The following is a 14896-nucleotide window of genomic DNA, read 5'->3' on the forward strand; positions in this document are numbered from 1 at the left end:
AACATAATAAAAAAAAACAATGACTACCTTGTTCATTTCCTTTGATCACCTGGGAGGTCAGGAAACAGGACATATGTGTAGGTAAGCCCTCCAAAATACACATTTTTTTCCTTTTTCTTCTCACGATATAAAACACATACACATTCATATTATCCTAAAGTCACCTGAAAAATACAGATTGCCTACAAGCCGTGGAAAATACCAATAAGATGCAAAGAAATGACCATTTTACAGAGACAGATCTTTGATGGGCTTTAATGTGAATTGTTTTATTTAAAACAGGGATCCATCAGAGGTGAACTATCAGGGAAATGTTCTAGAGTATGGCACGATGACAGGTAATACTCACCAGCACCTCACACGGGACTAACAGACAAGGTCAGCAACACACCACGGAGGAACACAGACCCCAGGGAACAGGCACCCGGCGGGGGGAGCGGTGGGCTCTGCCCCTTGAGCAGGCTCACTCCTGTGCACTGTGGATAAGTCTGGACAAACGACATTCGTAATGGAACAAAAAAGGTTCTGGTCTGAAGCCCAGGTCCTATGTAGGGAGCTAACCTTCCCTCGGACTGGTTTATACTCGCCATGTGGCTTAAGGTCCTAAAGGGGGTGAGGTTGCTAAAGGGTAGCACGAAAGCCCTCCCTTTTTGTCTCTAGAAGGGAGGCGAGCCCTCCCCCGGCTCAACGTCAGCAGTGGCTTGTGAAGGCTTTTACACATCCTAACTTAAAAACAAATGACAACAACAAAATAAAAGGTGGAAAAGTGGTCTGAACTTAAACCAATCACATGGAAAGGCAGATTCCTAAAAATGCGAACCGGAGACCAGTCCACTGTGTGGTTAATGCCCCGCCTGAATGAAGATGTTTAACCTGCATCCACAGTACACACAAGCACAAAGCTGCTCTCAGCAACTGTGAGTACATAGCTACCCTTTCCTTGGAACTCACTGACCTACTACCGGTGACGTCATGCCAAGTGCTAAAGTTAGAAGGGACCCCGGACTGGCGAAGGACCCCAGGCATTGATCTGCCTGACGTGGCCGGGTCTGTGGGAAACAAGACTTACACTCTCAAATAACAACCCCCAGAGTCCCCTCTCCTCTTCCCATCTGCACTGTGCCTTTTGACCTCCTAGCAGGGAGGTCCAAACGATTCAGTTTCCTTCTCAGTTCTAGGCACTCTCTGGAACATCTTTAATTAACCAGGGTCTTTCATTTCTTTCCAACTCCATTGGTGACTTTTGACTTGGAATGTCGATTCCTTCTTCTGGAAGAATGGCTTTCGTTGTTGCTTGGATGCTTGGGTGGGCTGTCTTCAGGACCTGGCCAAAGGAATCAGAACACGCGGTCACCTTGGGCTGCAGCACTCCTGGGCTCACTCCTGGGACCTGCGGCTCTCCCTGTCTAGGCCGTCCGAGGCCTGCCCGCCAAGGATCTTCCTCCGATCCTTGCACTCCATCTAGTGGCCTTATTAATACATGAAGGCAAGGCACAGAGACCTCAGCACTGTGCTAGTACAGGTGGTGCCTGGGTATGCAAGGGGACAGCCCCACAAAGTCTGGGGGGATTCGTGAAGAATTTTTACACTCACACTGTGTAGGGTGGATCGTGGTCATGGTGACAGGGACCAGAAATCAGACAACAAGTGATATCAAAGCACAAAGGAGGGACAATTAAAACTTAAACCACATGGGTGTCCATCTGCCCTTCCAGCCAAAGGATGCATTACCTAGGTTTCCACACCATGACCTGTTACACATCAGAGTTTCTAATCTCTAAATTGGAAAGAATTCTTGACTTTATAAAATTAAAGATATTACATGCCCTCTATTATTTGATTTGGAGGCTACCTTTACAATCAAGCCCCTGCTGCTCGTGACAGATAGCCCCAGAACCACACACTTTAGTGTGCCACACGCCCTCAAGTCTCACATTCTACAGGGACAACATCGTTTGTCACACTATATGATTTATTTGGGAGCTCAGAGAAAGACTTCTACATTGGCTAAGTGCCCAGCAATTGGCAGGCATCAGCCAGGTGGAGGGTGGAGCTGGGGGAGGAGGCGGGGGTTGGGGTGGGCATTCCTGGTAGAGGTGTGCAAGGCTGGGGAGGTCAGCCGAACTTCCTGGCACGGGGTTGGCTCTGTCCTCAGACTGAGCACGTGGCCAGCCCCTGGCCTAACAACTAAGCCAAAAGGTTCTCTGCCCCAGGCCTCAGATCCAGCCCCAGAGGAGATCTCCATCAAAGACAGCCATTAAAAAAAAGTTCCCAGAGTTTTTGTCTCTGTGAAGTGGCATATGCCTTAGTCCAAGGGACTCTTACCACTCCAAAGATTTTTTTGCTTTTTTCTTTTTTTTTTTACTATTCTGTCTACCTTTCATTTAAATATACGTCTACCACTGCTTACTTCTTTTAGTCTTTTCAATGCAGAAGTGCCCGCAAGTGCCAAAGATTGATCTATACGGGTATGGTTCGGAATAAGGGAGTTCTGGGGAACTGCCCCGCCCACCTCTACCAGCATTCCAAAACAGGCTGCTGATCGACTCAATTCAGGAGAAATCATCTCAAAAAGGGTGACTGGCACCCAGTAGAGAGTATGCTAGCGTTTTCCCCAGGGAGGGCTCTAAAAAGCTTGACCCCAAAAGAACTCAGGGGAGCAACTGTGTCAGTAGTGCTTCCCACTCCCTAAGCCCTGTTTGTCCGAGCAGTTCTGTGAGCCAAAATCCACGGCCTCAGTGTTCATAATTCTCTCCCTTCAGTCAAGCCTTGCAGTCAGAGAGAACTGACAACGAGTAACTGTCCAGTGGAGCCTCCTAAGTGTCATTACTCCACAAGCCTAATTCTTTTTTTTTTTTTTTTTGTGAGGAGATCAGCCCTGAGCTAACATCTGCCAATCCTCCTCTTGTTTTGCTGAGGAAGACTGGCCCTGGCCTAACATCTGTGCCCATCTTTCTCCACTTTATATGGGACGCCGCCATAGCATGGCCTGACAAGCAGTACGTCAGTGCGCGCCCGGGATCCGAACCAGCGAACCCCGGGCCGCCATAGTGGAGCACATGCACTTTACCGCTTGCGCCACCGGGCCGGCCCCCACAAGCCTAATTCTTTAAAATAACCAGCTGGCCCCAAATCTTTCCAAAATTCTCCTTGGAGAGGCCATTGGGAGTGACTACACTACTGAAATCCCTCTTATACTGGTCTGCCTCTCGAATAAAACAGGATTAAATTGATCCACCCTTTTGAAAGGCTTCTCCTCCTGGCACATAATTCTTCTCAACCCTTTTCACTCAAGACAAAAGCCAAGAGGAGGAACATTCCCGTCAGGGTGCTTAGACAGTACAGGCTCATTACATTTTCCTGCCTCAGAAATGGCAGAGCTACACGGAGCCTCTTAGGAAGAAACGTTCCTGGGCAGATCCTGAGAGCACTTTGCATGTTTCATTAATAATTAACAGGTGACATGTGATGAGTAGGTTTGAGACCAACCCTTCAAGGCATACATTTATCAACATTCAGAGGATAAATATTGATTCTTAATCTCCTTACTGGGCCTCAGGAGGGAGAGGACCCAGTCAAGTTTTAAACAATGAGCAAGAAAGAGATACCTTTGGTGCCTTTCCCGTGAGGCCAGGAGATATCTGGACTGTAGGTGCTGTCTTCACACTCTGAGTAGGTCTAGGGAGAGAGGCAGGCTTAGTGATGGGATTTCAAGGACTCTCCGGAGGGTTTGGGGGGGGTGGGCAAAAATGTGAGGCTGCTCCATGCCTGCCTCTCTGGGCTTGGGGGTCACCACCAGCAAGTGATAGAACCTCCTCATGCTTATGTTTCTCAGCTATAAAACCAAGGCTATCTCCCAGATGACGCAGAATAAATCTTCTAGAAAGTGCCTTTAGTTTCTTAGACTAAAAGTATGAATAAAAGACAAAAGGTGTTATTTTACTTAAAAAATATTATAGTTGACAAGGCTGGGAATAAAACCCAGCCTTCCAAAAACCGGTCCAGGGCTCTCTCCACAATTTTTTTTTAAAACAAACAAATAATTAAGTTTTAAACCCCTTACAAAGGGAGGATAAAAATACTGACCTATTGAACAGAGCAGTCACAAGCATGGAGAGCAACTGACAGGGAATGAATTCTGAACTGGCTTGGTGTCTACAGTGGGGAGACTGAAGCCCAGCTCTTGCGGGGCCGGCTGTGCCAAATGCTCATGTGACTGTGCTCTGGGCTAAAGCTCCAAGCAGGACGTGATTATTCTGAATAAAGACCATCTCTGCCTTTCTTTCAGTACCTTTTCTCGGTGACCATAGTGCTCTGCGTACCAAACCATGCCGTACAGACACAGGAAGGTGGTGAAAGCCTGGAAGAGAAAAATGAGCATGAAACCATTTTATAAATGAGGTTGGACAAAAAAATTCCCTTTCCCAGAACTTCAGGGTGTCAATGGGATTCATACAAGACGGCTGGACGTGGCAGCGATGAAGCCCAGGAGATGAGTCTGGGGACCCCCCCCTAAGCTTTTGACAAGAGGAGCTGTGATGAGACCACAGGACCACTTGTGACGCTACCATCAGAGTGCAGGACCGTTTTGAGATGAGGGATAAGGGGGCACATTTCCTGAACGGCTTTGCAGGTTCTGCTTCAGAGGACATGTAGGATTCTGCCTTGTAGTTCTGATTTTCATGGCCCATCCTCTCCACCCCACCCCATCACTGGAGAGAGTTACAAGGACTCTGTTTGTCAGCTTCTGCGGGGAAGAGGATTTCTGAACGGAAGAGCAGTTGCACTCAGTCTGGGGTCACAGTGGTGCTGGAGGCATTTGGGACGAACGCCCGCTGAGTGGAGGCAGAGCCCAGCAGGACACTGCGCCCTGGGCTGTGCACTGCTCTGCAGCCCCAGTGGTCCCACCCCGACCCCGTCCTGGTCGCTTTTGTTTTTCTTGTTTAAGTAGACAGGAAAATACAGAGAAAATAACAACACCTTGTAAGCCCTGGAGTGAAATGAGGAGGGCGTGGCCCACGGGGGACCCAGGGCAGGGATAACCCCTACTTCCACCTCAGCATTCCCCCTGCCCTGTGCCACACCCCAAATTCTACAGGAATTTAAGGGAAGAATAGCATCTACAAGAATCCCAAGTCTAAAAATGTGTCAAAAAACTGAGAGTCGGGGTAAAGTTCCTGGCTGCCTAGATGAACACGAAAGGGGAGAGGAGCGTGTGTGTCAGGAGAGTGAGGACAGGAGACTCTGGGCCAGGCCCTTCAGCCAGGCCTTCCCTCCCGAATGTGAGTGAATCAACCAAAACAAAATGACTGCCTGCTCCACCATTAAATTCTTCAGAATTCCTTGCTTTAGGAACCCATTGACGCCAAACCTTCCTCGCTCTCTAACCTCCGTCTCTTCCACTGCATTTCCTGTTGGGGACCTGTCCTCTCGCCCCAACCATGGCAATAGTTGTGAAATCATGGTGGAACCTTCTCTTCTTGAGATCAGAGAGGTGAACGGCCTTCTCAAAGACAAATAGCTAATGTGTGGCAAAACTGAAGCCAGAACACAGGTCTCCTGATATCCCTTGACGGGTATCGAGTAAATATGGATTTTTATGTCTATATGTCTTTATATTTCTATCCACTTATCCATCCCTCGAGAAAGAAATGCATCATGGGAACAGCAATACCAGCAGCATCCGCTCTGCAGGGCCCACAGTCTGGAGCTTGGAGCAAAGACTGCAGGGAAGGCAGGGGCTGTGAACTCTCATCACCGCAGCTTGTAGACTAGCTCTGGCCCAGTTCCTTTAAGTTAACAACATTTACTAAGTGTCTGCTGCATCATCAAGTGTCAAAAAAGAAAGGAGTCGGAGTGTTCCAGCTGGCCTTCTCCTTCACGTCACTCAAGTGGAAACAGTAGCATGGTGGAGAGATGACACGACACACAAGAAAACCCACTAGTTCATCTTATATTAAATCCATGTGCAGACTGGCATACAGATTAGGGATTTAAAGAAAAAGAAGCTCATACCCCCATAAAAAATTAGGCAATGAATGAATATATTAAAATCATAAAATGAAAAGTAATTCTAACCTTTAATATACTCTAGCACTTGCTCAGAGTTCTAACACATACCACTGTTAAATGTACCATTTTCACAGCATGGAAAAGACTAGAGGATTTGCAGTGTGTAAGCCTATGTATGCATTAGGTCCTTTACAAAGAGCAAAACAGGCCATCCTAGGTTTCATAGGGAGGGCAGGGAGGATAGGTCCCACCTCCCCAGACCAGTCAGTGCCTGTGAAGGGGGGTGGGGAGGCTGGCCATAGAGCCGTCACTCCACTAGACCAAGGGAGCAGTGACGCCTGGGCGGGCTGTCATTGCGAACTCTGCCCACCAGAGGGCAGGCACACGGGGCTCTTCCTCCTCCTTCCCCAGCCCAGCGCTGGGATGGCAGCGGGGGGTGGGGGCTGCTGGAGCTGCTCTGCTCGGTAGACAGCTGGGCAGACAGCTCTGCAGCCGTCGCGCAAACACTGGCAGGTGGTGAGCGACAGGTGCTTATCAACACAATCGCCACACAAAGGGCCGGCGTGGTTGCCAAATTCACCACTTCACCTGGGTACAAGAGGCCCACTTTACACTTGTCCCGGGAGACAAAAGCTTGTAATTTATGGGTTTGCAATTACACCTGTGGAAATCTAGGCATGTACCCACTTAAAATGTCAAGGCCTGGATTTAAACTAGCAATTGTACAGATTGTGTTTAAAGAAAGGAAAGAGAAAAAGAGAGAGTGGAAAAATACGTGGGATGAGAGCCAAGGCCGTACACAACCACGGGTGTGGCGGCAATGAGGGCGTAAACCCAGCTGGGCGCCACGTTACAGTAATGAGCATTCGAATTGACCAGGACGGATCAGACAACTGCTGCTGCAGAAGCTGATGAACCAGCATACGAGATCCTCACTTTGCATTAATCTCGAGTTCTGTGTATGTTCTCTTACCAGGCAAGGGGAGTAATTAGGGGTTTTGTTTCTCTGAGTAGTGTGGGAGGCATGGCAGAACTTAATACTCTCTTATTGAATAATGTTTGCCTCACTCCTGAGTTTGAGATCAATCTTGATCTCTAATAAAGGCCATGAAAAAGTACCAGGACCTTGTTTCCATTCTTCTTCTCTAACTGGTAAATGTGCAAGGCAGTAGAGACCCCTAATCATGCCAGCCAAGGGCCTCTTGGGGGGCCTCTGGGGTGGCCAGGTCCCCCTCCACGGTGCTTATAACTGATAACACTAATTGGGGGATCCGCTTGTCTTCACAGGCCTGCTCTCCTGTGGCTGTTTCTCAGCCTGGCCTCTAAATGCGGCCGCTCCACAGAATTCCATTCTCAGCCCGCTTCTCTTCCCCGCACTACGTCCCCCCCACTCTTACCTAATCCAAAGGCTCCAACCATGCCCTGCACATGGACGGCTCCCAACTCTTCCAACTCCACGGCCGACTGAGTCTTTCCAACGTTACTGCACAGACTAGAATCTCCAATGATACACACCTTCACCTCCAAGTTCTAAGGGTCCCTCAAACCCCAAAACCCCCAACCAAATGCATCTCCTTTCAGTGGGCTTCTCTGATGTCCCCCAATCTGTTACTAGCACCAACAGCCACCCCAGTGGCACAAATAAGGAGCCCGAGAGTCGCCCTTAAGTCCCTTCCCAGCTGTCACAAAGGGATGCCGTCCTGCTGAGCTGAGCTCGTATACAGCTCTCAAATCCAGCCCTTTCTCTGCATCTTCAGCTCCGCTGCCCTGGTTCAGCCTCAGTCATTTCTCACCTAGGACCTGGGGACACCCTCAGCCTGCACCCCTCCTCCAAGCCCTCTTCCCCTCCTCTCGACTCTCCCACCCTCCACACTGTTTCTCTGTGAGACGTTGTCTACCCACTGAAAACTCTTCTTTGGGTCTCCAACCACAAACACACACAGTCCTTCCTGGGCAGACATCCTCTATTCTCTCCTCCTCCAACTGGCTCTCCTCACTCTCACTCCCAAAACAGGTCGCCATCCTCCCGAGACGCTGGGCACTGGCACGGCTTCACGTCACTGTACGCGCTGCTCTCTCAGCCCGCCTGTACGTCTCCTGCTCTCTGTCTCTTGAACTCATTCCTTTATTCTCCTTGTGTTTGCCCAGCATTCCCTACGCATCAGGCACTGTGCTAGAGCCAGGGGGGACAAAAGGACAATGAAAACTTATTCTGAAGAAGTGCAAAGTTGAGGAGGCAGATACAAACACCACAGATGACATTACACTGGCGTTAGAACTCATAGAAATAGGTGGTACAAAGTGTGACTGTTCCCCTGAGGAAGGAGTTATCTAGTCTGCCCTGTGGGTTGGGCATATTTCATGGAGGGCGTGAATTTAAGTTTGGTCTTGGCATAAGATTCACTAGGTAGAGAGAGCAGGGAAAAGAAAAGCTTTCAGATCAGGCAAAGGCAGCACATGGGTGCAGGCAAGAGAAGTCTGGAAGGGGGACTGGTTGAGGTAACTAAGAGTAGTCTGTGCAGCCCGAGTGTAGAGCACACAGGGTGAGTGTGATGAATGGTCCAGACAATGACGGTCCCAACACACAAGCAGGATTTCATATTTCAGCTGGTAGGTGTTGTCGGGGGGATCCTTCTTCTTTCTTGATGTTTCTTTCCGTGAGGAGGGAGCTTTCCTGGTATAACACTCCTGCTTCTCCTCACCCCTCACTCCTACCCGGGGAGGAGCTGCATCTTAACTGACTGGTGAACCCGAGACAAGGAAGCTGGGCATTTCCCGTCTTTCCTCCCAGACATGGGGAGGCCTGCTTCCTGCGTCTGAAGAGCAAGCATGTTTGATTCTGGGGTTCACTACTCAGAAGCCCCTTGTTGCCATGCATCTAAAGCTGATACTGAAAAATGTAGATTCTTGGTAATAAAGATGCTATTCTGATCTCCATATCCTTCTTCCACCCTGCCTCTCTCTTAATTATTCTGAACTTGGGTGGGGAAAAATGTGTTATTAGGCCCTCTTAAGCCCCCAACAATAAGGAATGATTCTAAGCTGGGGAAAGAGATTCAGATGGGAATTCTGGAAGGTCACATTGGCAGCAGTATAGAGAATGGATCTGAAGGGCAGCCTGCAGAGAAAATGGGCATCTGGACAGCTGCAGAGGCAGTGGGAATGGAGAGGAGGATGGAGTTGGGCTACAAGGTTGAATGAATAGAACCTGGTGACCTGCTGATTTGAAGAGTGACAGAGGGTAGGAAGCAGCCTCCTGGGTTTTTAGCTGGGGCACCTGAGGGATGGGAGAGCCATTCACTGCAATCCTTGGAAATCCTGCTCACACGTCACCTCCAGGGAGCCTTCACCCCAGCTCGCCTGGTCTCGCTCAAGTGCTCCTTTAGCTCTATGCACACACATCTTTTATAAGATTTATCACATATTAACATCAGGAGTTTGCATTTGTAATTCCCATGTGGACTTAGAGATCCTTGGAGGGGACACCCTTGGAGGAGGAGCAGGAACTCCTTAGCCAGACTATTTGGGTCTGAGCCCTGGCTCTGCCACTTACTACCTGTGTGACCTTGGGCAAGTTAGTAAACCTCCCTGTGCCTTTATTTCTTTATCCATAAAAGAGGGATAATAAAGCACCTCACCTCAAAGTGTAAAGATAAATATGTGATTCATGAGAAGTGCTTAGAACAGTGTCTGGCACATGGTAAGCATCAATAAATCTTATCACCATCTACCCGTGTGGGTCTAGCATCAGACGCAGCTTTGATGAGTGCTCAGCAAATGTTTTGTGAATGAATGACGGACTTAGAAGGGACCATGCTAAGTGAAGGAGAGCTTGATGGGAGCACAAGAAGTGGTTCAGACCCTCAATAAAGTTAATCACACAGACACAAAGGCAAATGCAAAATCCCAACATGAGGCGGCATGTGCTAAGCGTCAAATCAGTAAAACACAGAGAAAGTCTCTAAAACTTAAAGAGAGACTGGAGGGGTCCTTGTAGACTGGATGACCAGAGAGGGCTTCTTGGACGCAGCCTTGGGAAGACCTTTCTGGCCGCTGATGCCCCAGGGGGAGCTGTGCGCAGGCGGCTGGGGGGCCTGTGGGGGACTGTCGTGAGAAGGGCATCCGCCCGGGTTCCCGGAGTCCTGCCTGCCTCAACCTCTCCGTGGTCACTGTGGCTCTCTGGTACCAGATGAGGGCTGCACCCACCTCTGCCCACCACAGGAGGTCACACTACAATTCACAGACCCACGGTGCACACACCAGAGAGAAATCTGAGAAGCACATGGATAAAATCTCCAGGCGCATCTGACACACTCCTCTAACAGATCCTCACATCTCATCTGACTGGGACAGAAAAAATACATTCGAGCATTAATTCTGGAGTTTAAGTACGAAGGAGATCATTATTTCCTTTTATTGTTCAAGACGAAACAGCACAGAACAGGCTCGAGGTGCCCTGGCACAGTTAGGAATCCTAAAAAGTAACCCTAAAAATAGACACCGTGAAAGGCAATAAGAAACACTTTAAAAATACAAAGTTTAGTCTTGCCAAAAGAAAAAAAATATTAGATCTGAATCTGATTAAGCCTTTAGATCCAGCTACCAATTTACAGAAAATACAGAGGACAAAGAAATCTGTTAAATCCCAGCACAGGATGAGATCAGTAAAATCCAGACTGTGGGAAAATCTACAGGACAAAAGAGCTGGTTTCTTCAATAAATAAATCGCTAAGGAGAGAGAGCTGGAGATAGAGGGAAAACTACAGATTAAAAGAGACTTAAAAGGCAAGCCACAATAGCAATGAGTAGATGTTAATTCAAATAAACTGTCAAAAAGTACAAAATTTAAGAAAAGTATTAGCAATTTGACACTGATTAGAGATTTGATAGTATGAAGGAATTATCGTTCATTCTTTTTCAGATGTGATAATGGTTCGGTGGTTGCATTAAATAAAAAACCATTCTTATCTTCTTTTACAGGTACATCCTGAAATATTAAAGGTGGCTGCTTCAAAATAGTTCAAGGTGGAGATAGTGAGCGGGGAATACAGGGAAATACGACTGGCTGTGGGTTGATAATGGTTGAAACTGGATAACGGATACATGAGGGGTCATCTATTCTACTTACTTCCAAATATGTTTGAAATTTTCTGTGATTATAAAGAAAGCCCAAGTTAATTTTGTGGACTCAGTAACTGAAAGTGAACAATCTTGAGCTTAAATGTAAAATATGACTTTTCTCCAAAGGAATAATACAATTAAAGAAAGCAGGGCAGTCATAGAATGTTCAAGCTAGGTAAGATCTTACTTCATTTTAGAGATGAGGGAAAAGCCCCAGGACCCGGAGCTGGAGGCCCCGGGCTCTGCCCTTCAAAGAGGAAGCTCGTCCTCCACAGGCCTGCCCTATAAAGTCGGGCCTGGGGGGCAGAAGCTGCATGGTCTACTACCTTCAAAAACACCTCGCATGGCCTACAAACTATAGTCCGTCATTTTGTACGTAAACCCATGTACAGGAATTTGTATGTTACAGGGCACTGTAATTGTCCTTGTCCCTTCGTGGCAGGCCTGAAATTCTTAGCACATGTGGACAAATTCCCATAAGTGAAATAAACGCAGGCCTGGTGCACGTGCTGAGGGCATTTGACCAGAACCTGCCAAGGTGACCCGCTCTGGACACCGTGTGGTCCTGTGTCTATTCTTGGACTTCGCACAGGTGGCCGAGCTCTGGTCATTACAAGCAGAACATCCCTCTATGAATTCTAAGGAACTGTGTGCACGAGAGAGGTTTTTTTTTTCCTTAAGAGATACCATGGGAGTTTAGCTAACATTTTTGGGTTATAAAGCAATGACTTACCACACAAAGAAGCCAAAGCACAACATAGAGTATTTGGGTCTTAGAGAAGAGATCTTGTCCAAATTTTATGCAGACAATAGCTTCCAGGAAACCAATGACCCTAGTTAGACAGAACAAGAGGTTAATACTAATTCATCTTTTCAGAGCATACATTACCAGAAATATGCATTATTCCATCAAAAAGTTCAACTGGTCACAATACTTCTGCCCCAAACACTGGTAGCAGGTCCCCTAGCAAATGACATTGTTCTAGCCCACTGCACTTTCTTCAGAAATACTATATATATTTTTTAGATTTAATAAAAAGTTTATTGTTACTCCTCTTTTCCTTTTTTAAGACTTTATTTTTTAAGGTAGTTTTAGGTTCACTGCAAAATTGAGGGGAAGGTACAAAGTTCCCATATGCCCCTGGCCACACATATGCACAGCCTCCCCCACTGTCAACACCCCCGCCAGATGGTACATTTGTTACAACTGATGCACCTACATTGACACATCATTATCAAAGTCCATAGTTTACCTTAGGGTTCACTCTTGGTGATGTACACGCTATGGGTTTGGACAAAGGTATGATGACATGTATCCACCATTACAGCATCATACAGAGTAGTTTCACTGCCCTAAAAACCCTCCGTGTTCCACTCTTTCATCCCTCTACCCCTCCCCAGAAATAATAAAATATTTTTTACTTCTTCTTTCCTCCCAGACCAAAATCTCAACTCACACATTTTAATAGCTGGAGGTACCTGGCATCATCTAACTCAGAGACCATTACCATCGGGGTGACAGTCACCACCTCTGTTGGAATCCTCTCAGGGACAGGGAACCTACTACCTTTGGAGGTGGCTTGTTCCGCTGTTCAATCTCTTGAGCTGCTGGGAAGTGTTTCCTTGTCTCAGGCTAGTATCTGCCTCCTTCTCCCCATGGGTCCTAAGTGCCCTCCGCAGTCCTACCGTGTGAGCTTGAGCCTTCCCAGTGAGTCTTTTAATAACTTGAAGGCAGTAGTTAATTCCCTCCCAGCCTTCTAAGAATTTCCAGATTCAATATCCCCCGTTTTGGCTGACAATATAAACCCTTTATCCTTTCTTGATCTGTAAGCAATTTTGCTAAATACAAAATGTTAAAAAAAAAAAAAACTTCACGTTTTACTCTTTAGTTAAAACGTCAAAGAACAAAAGCCACGCCTGTGCTCTACATCCTCATTTATGAATGTAAACTCAGGCCTTTCCTAAAGTGCAGAGCTGGGAGGTAAGAACAGATGAGGTGACGGTGACACAGCTGGTCATGTGACCCCAAAGACTACCTAAGAATACTGATTTCAGACAACTCCACTTCAGCTGTTCCTTGCTCGAGATGGAATCTGGACAATCAGGGATTGGTGTAGTTGCACAGACATTCTCTGAAAAGGGGAAAAAGGGCCCAGAAGGCCCTGGGTCCCCCTACCCACTGGCAGACACAAAGGACACTGCCATCATCAAATGTATGGATGGCTCTAAACAATCGAATGCCTGGAATCAGAACCACTCCATCAAAGTAGAAAATCTCCTTAATGTATCTTTAGAGAGTTTGGGGCTATCTTTTCCCCTAGCCCCAACCAAACAAGGTTTAGGAGTGGTTGGCCTCAATCTTTAAAGACCATCCCCACCCCAAACAAAGTATGGCAGGTGTGAGAAAGCATCACTTTAGCTGAGGTACACAGGGGGCTTTTGACTGTAAGGCTGAGTTTCATTGTAATCCTGAAGTTGAGTCTGAGCTGACGCTAGAGAGCGGCTAAGCTTTGGTTATTTCCAGGCTGCACAGTGAGGGGGAGAGTGCTTGCAAGTGGACATAAAAAGGTATCTGACCTTTGGCTGGGCCTTCTTGAGGAACTACAATGGAAAGCGTTAAGCCCAGGAAGTAAGTGTGCCGATCTGCCCTTATGCCACACACAACACTTGGAGTTTACCACGAGAGACTTCTGGATATTCAACTCGATTGAGTCACCTTTCAAGGCATAGTGACCAGCAGACTAAAGCTGTGTTTTTCAAACTTTTGTGATCTGAGACCCTTGGCAAGACACACACACACACACACACACACACACACCACTGAAACAGAAGTTTCACAAAACAACTTGTCTCCTTACTCTGACATTTTTCTATTCTATTTCATTTTAAGAAAATGCTGGTCAGGACCCACTCAATTGACTTCATAATGGCCTGAAGTTTGTTCTCAAGACCAGAGCTTTTCAGTCAGCAACTTTAGGATATGATTCGTTCCTACGTGCTGAGGAAACTTAGCTAAGCCGTTGTCCATGTATGTGGCCTTCCCAGCGAGAAGGCGACCTTGGAGCAAAGATTAGGGGCGGGGGGAAGTGAGGGGAAGGGACAGAGTTGAGTCCCAGAGTAACATGAGTCTGGAGGGCCACCCTAGGGCTTGGCTTTTAGTCTGAGGGAGATGGAAGCCCCTGGAGGGTTTGGAGCAAAGAGTTTCACATGAGTCAATTTACATTTTAATATGATCATTCTGGCGGCTGAAGGTTGAACTGAGAACTGATATAAGGAGGCAAGAGCAGAAGCAGGGAGGCTTCTAAGGCAGGGAGAGGACCAGGGTGGTAGCTGTGGATGTGGGAAGTGGTGGGAACTGGGAGGCAGTAAATCCAACAATCACATGGACTGTTGAGCCACCAGCCACTGCCCCCACCATTATCCTGGGCCCCCTAAGCTGAGGGAGGCCTAATAATAACATCCTTCTGGAAGGTTATTACTTTTGGACAAGACTCAAACGGCTGCTCGTCTGGTGCTGAGGCAGGGCTTGGCACCGTGGAGCCACTGTATTGAGCCTGTCAGCTGAGACAGCACCGCCTCCTCACCCCGGGGGCTGCCTCTGCAACACCTCCCTGAACTCAGGGCAAACCGAGCTCCCTGATCTTCACCAGGCTGAGCTGGCGGCCCAGCTGCGGTGTGATGAGATTCGCCTGTGGCCACCCTTATCTCGAATTCGCAAGGCTAGAAGGCAAATAAACATTTGGGCGGCCTGAGGTGCTTCTGC

General features: G+C 47.6%; 1 protein-coding gene across 1 annotated transcript in view; it reads right to left on the minus strand.

Annotated features, from left to right (window-relative positions):
* Window positions 1–236: 236 nt before the first annotated feature.
* PTDSS1 (phosphatidylserine synthase 1) overlaps window positions 237–14896 on the minus strand; it is a 63749-nt gene continuing 49089 nt past the window's right edge. The window contains exons 10-13 of the mRNA XM_087447613.1: window positions 11867–11966; window positions 4292–4360; window positions 3609–3678; window positions 237–1324 (exon numbers count right to left, since the gene is read on the minus strand). Coding sequence (XP_087303739.1) covers window positions 1215–1324; window positions 3609–3678; window positions 4292–4360; window positions 11867–11966 — 349 coding nt within the window. The 3' untranslated portion in view covers window positions 237–1214. The remainder of the gene's footprint in view (window positions 1325–3608; window positions 3679–4291; window positions 4361–11866; window positions 11967–14896) is intronic.

The sequence above is a fragment of the Ceratotherium simum genome, chromosome 23 (genome assembly GCF_057802395.1).
Source record: "Ceratotherium simum simum isolate JZ-2026a chromosome 23, ASM5780239v1, whole genome shotgun sequence".
NCBI lineage: Eukaryota > Metazoa > Chordata > Mammalia > Perissodactyla > Rhinocerotidae > Ceratotherium > Ceratotherium simum.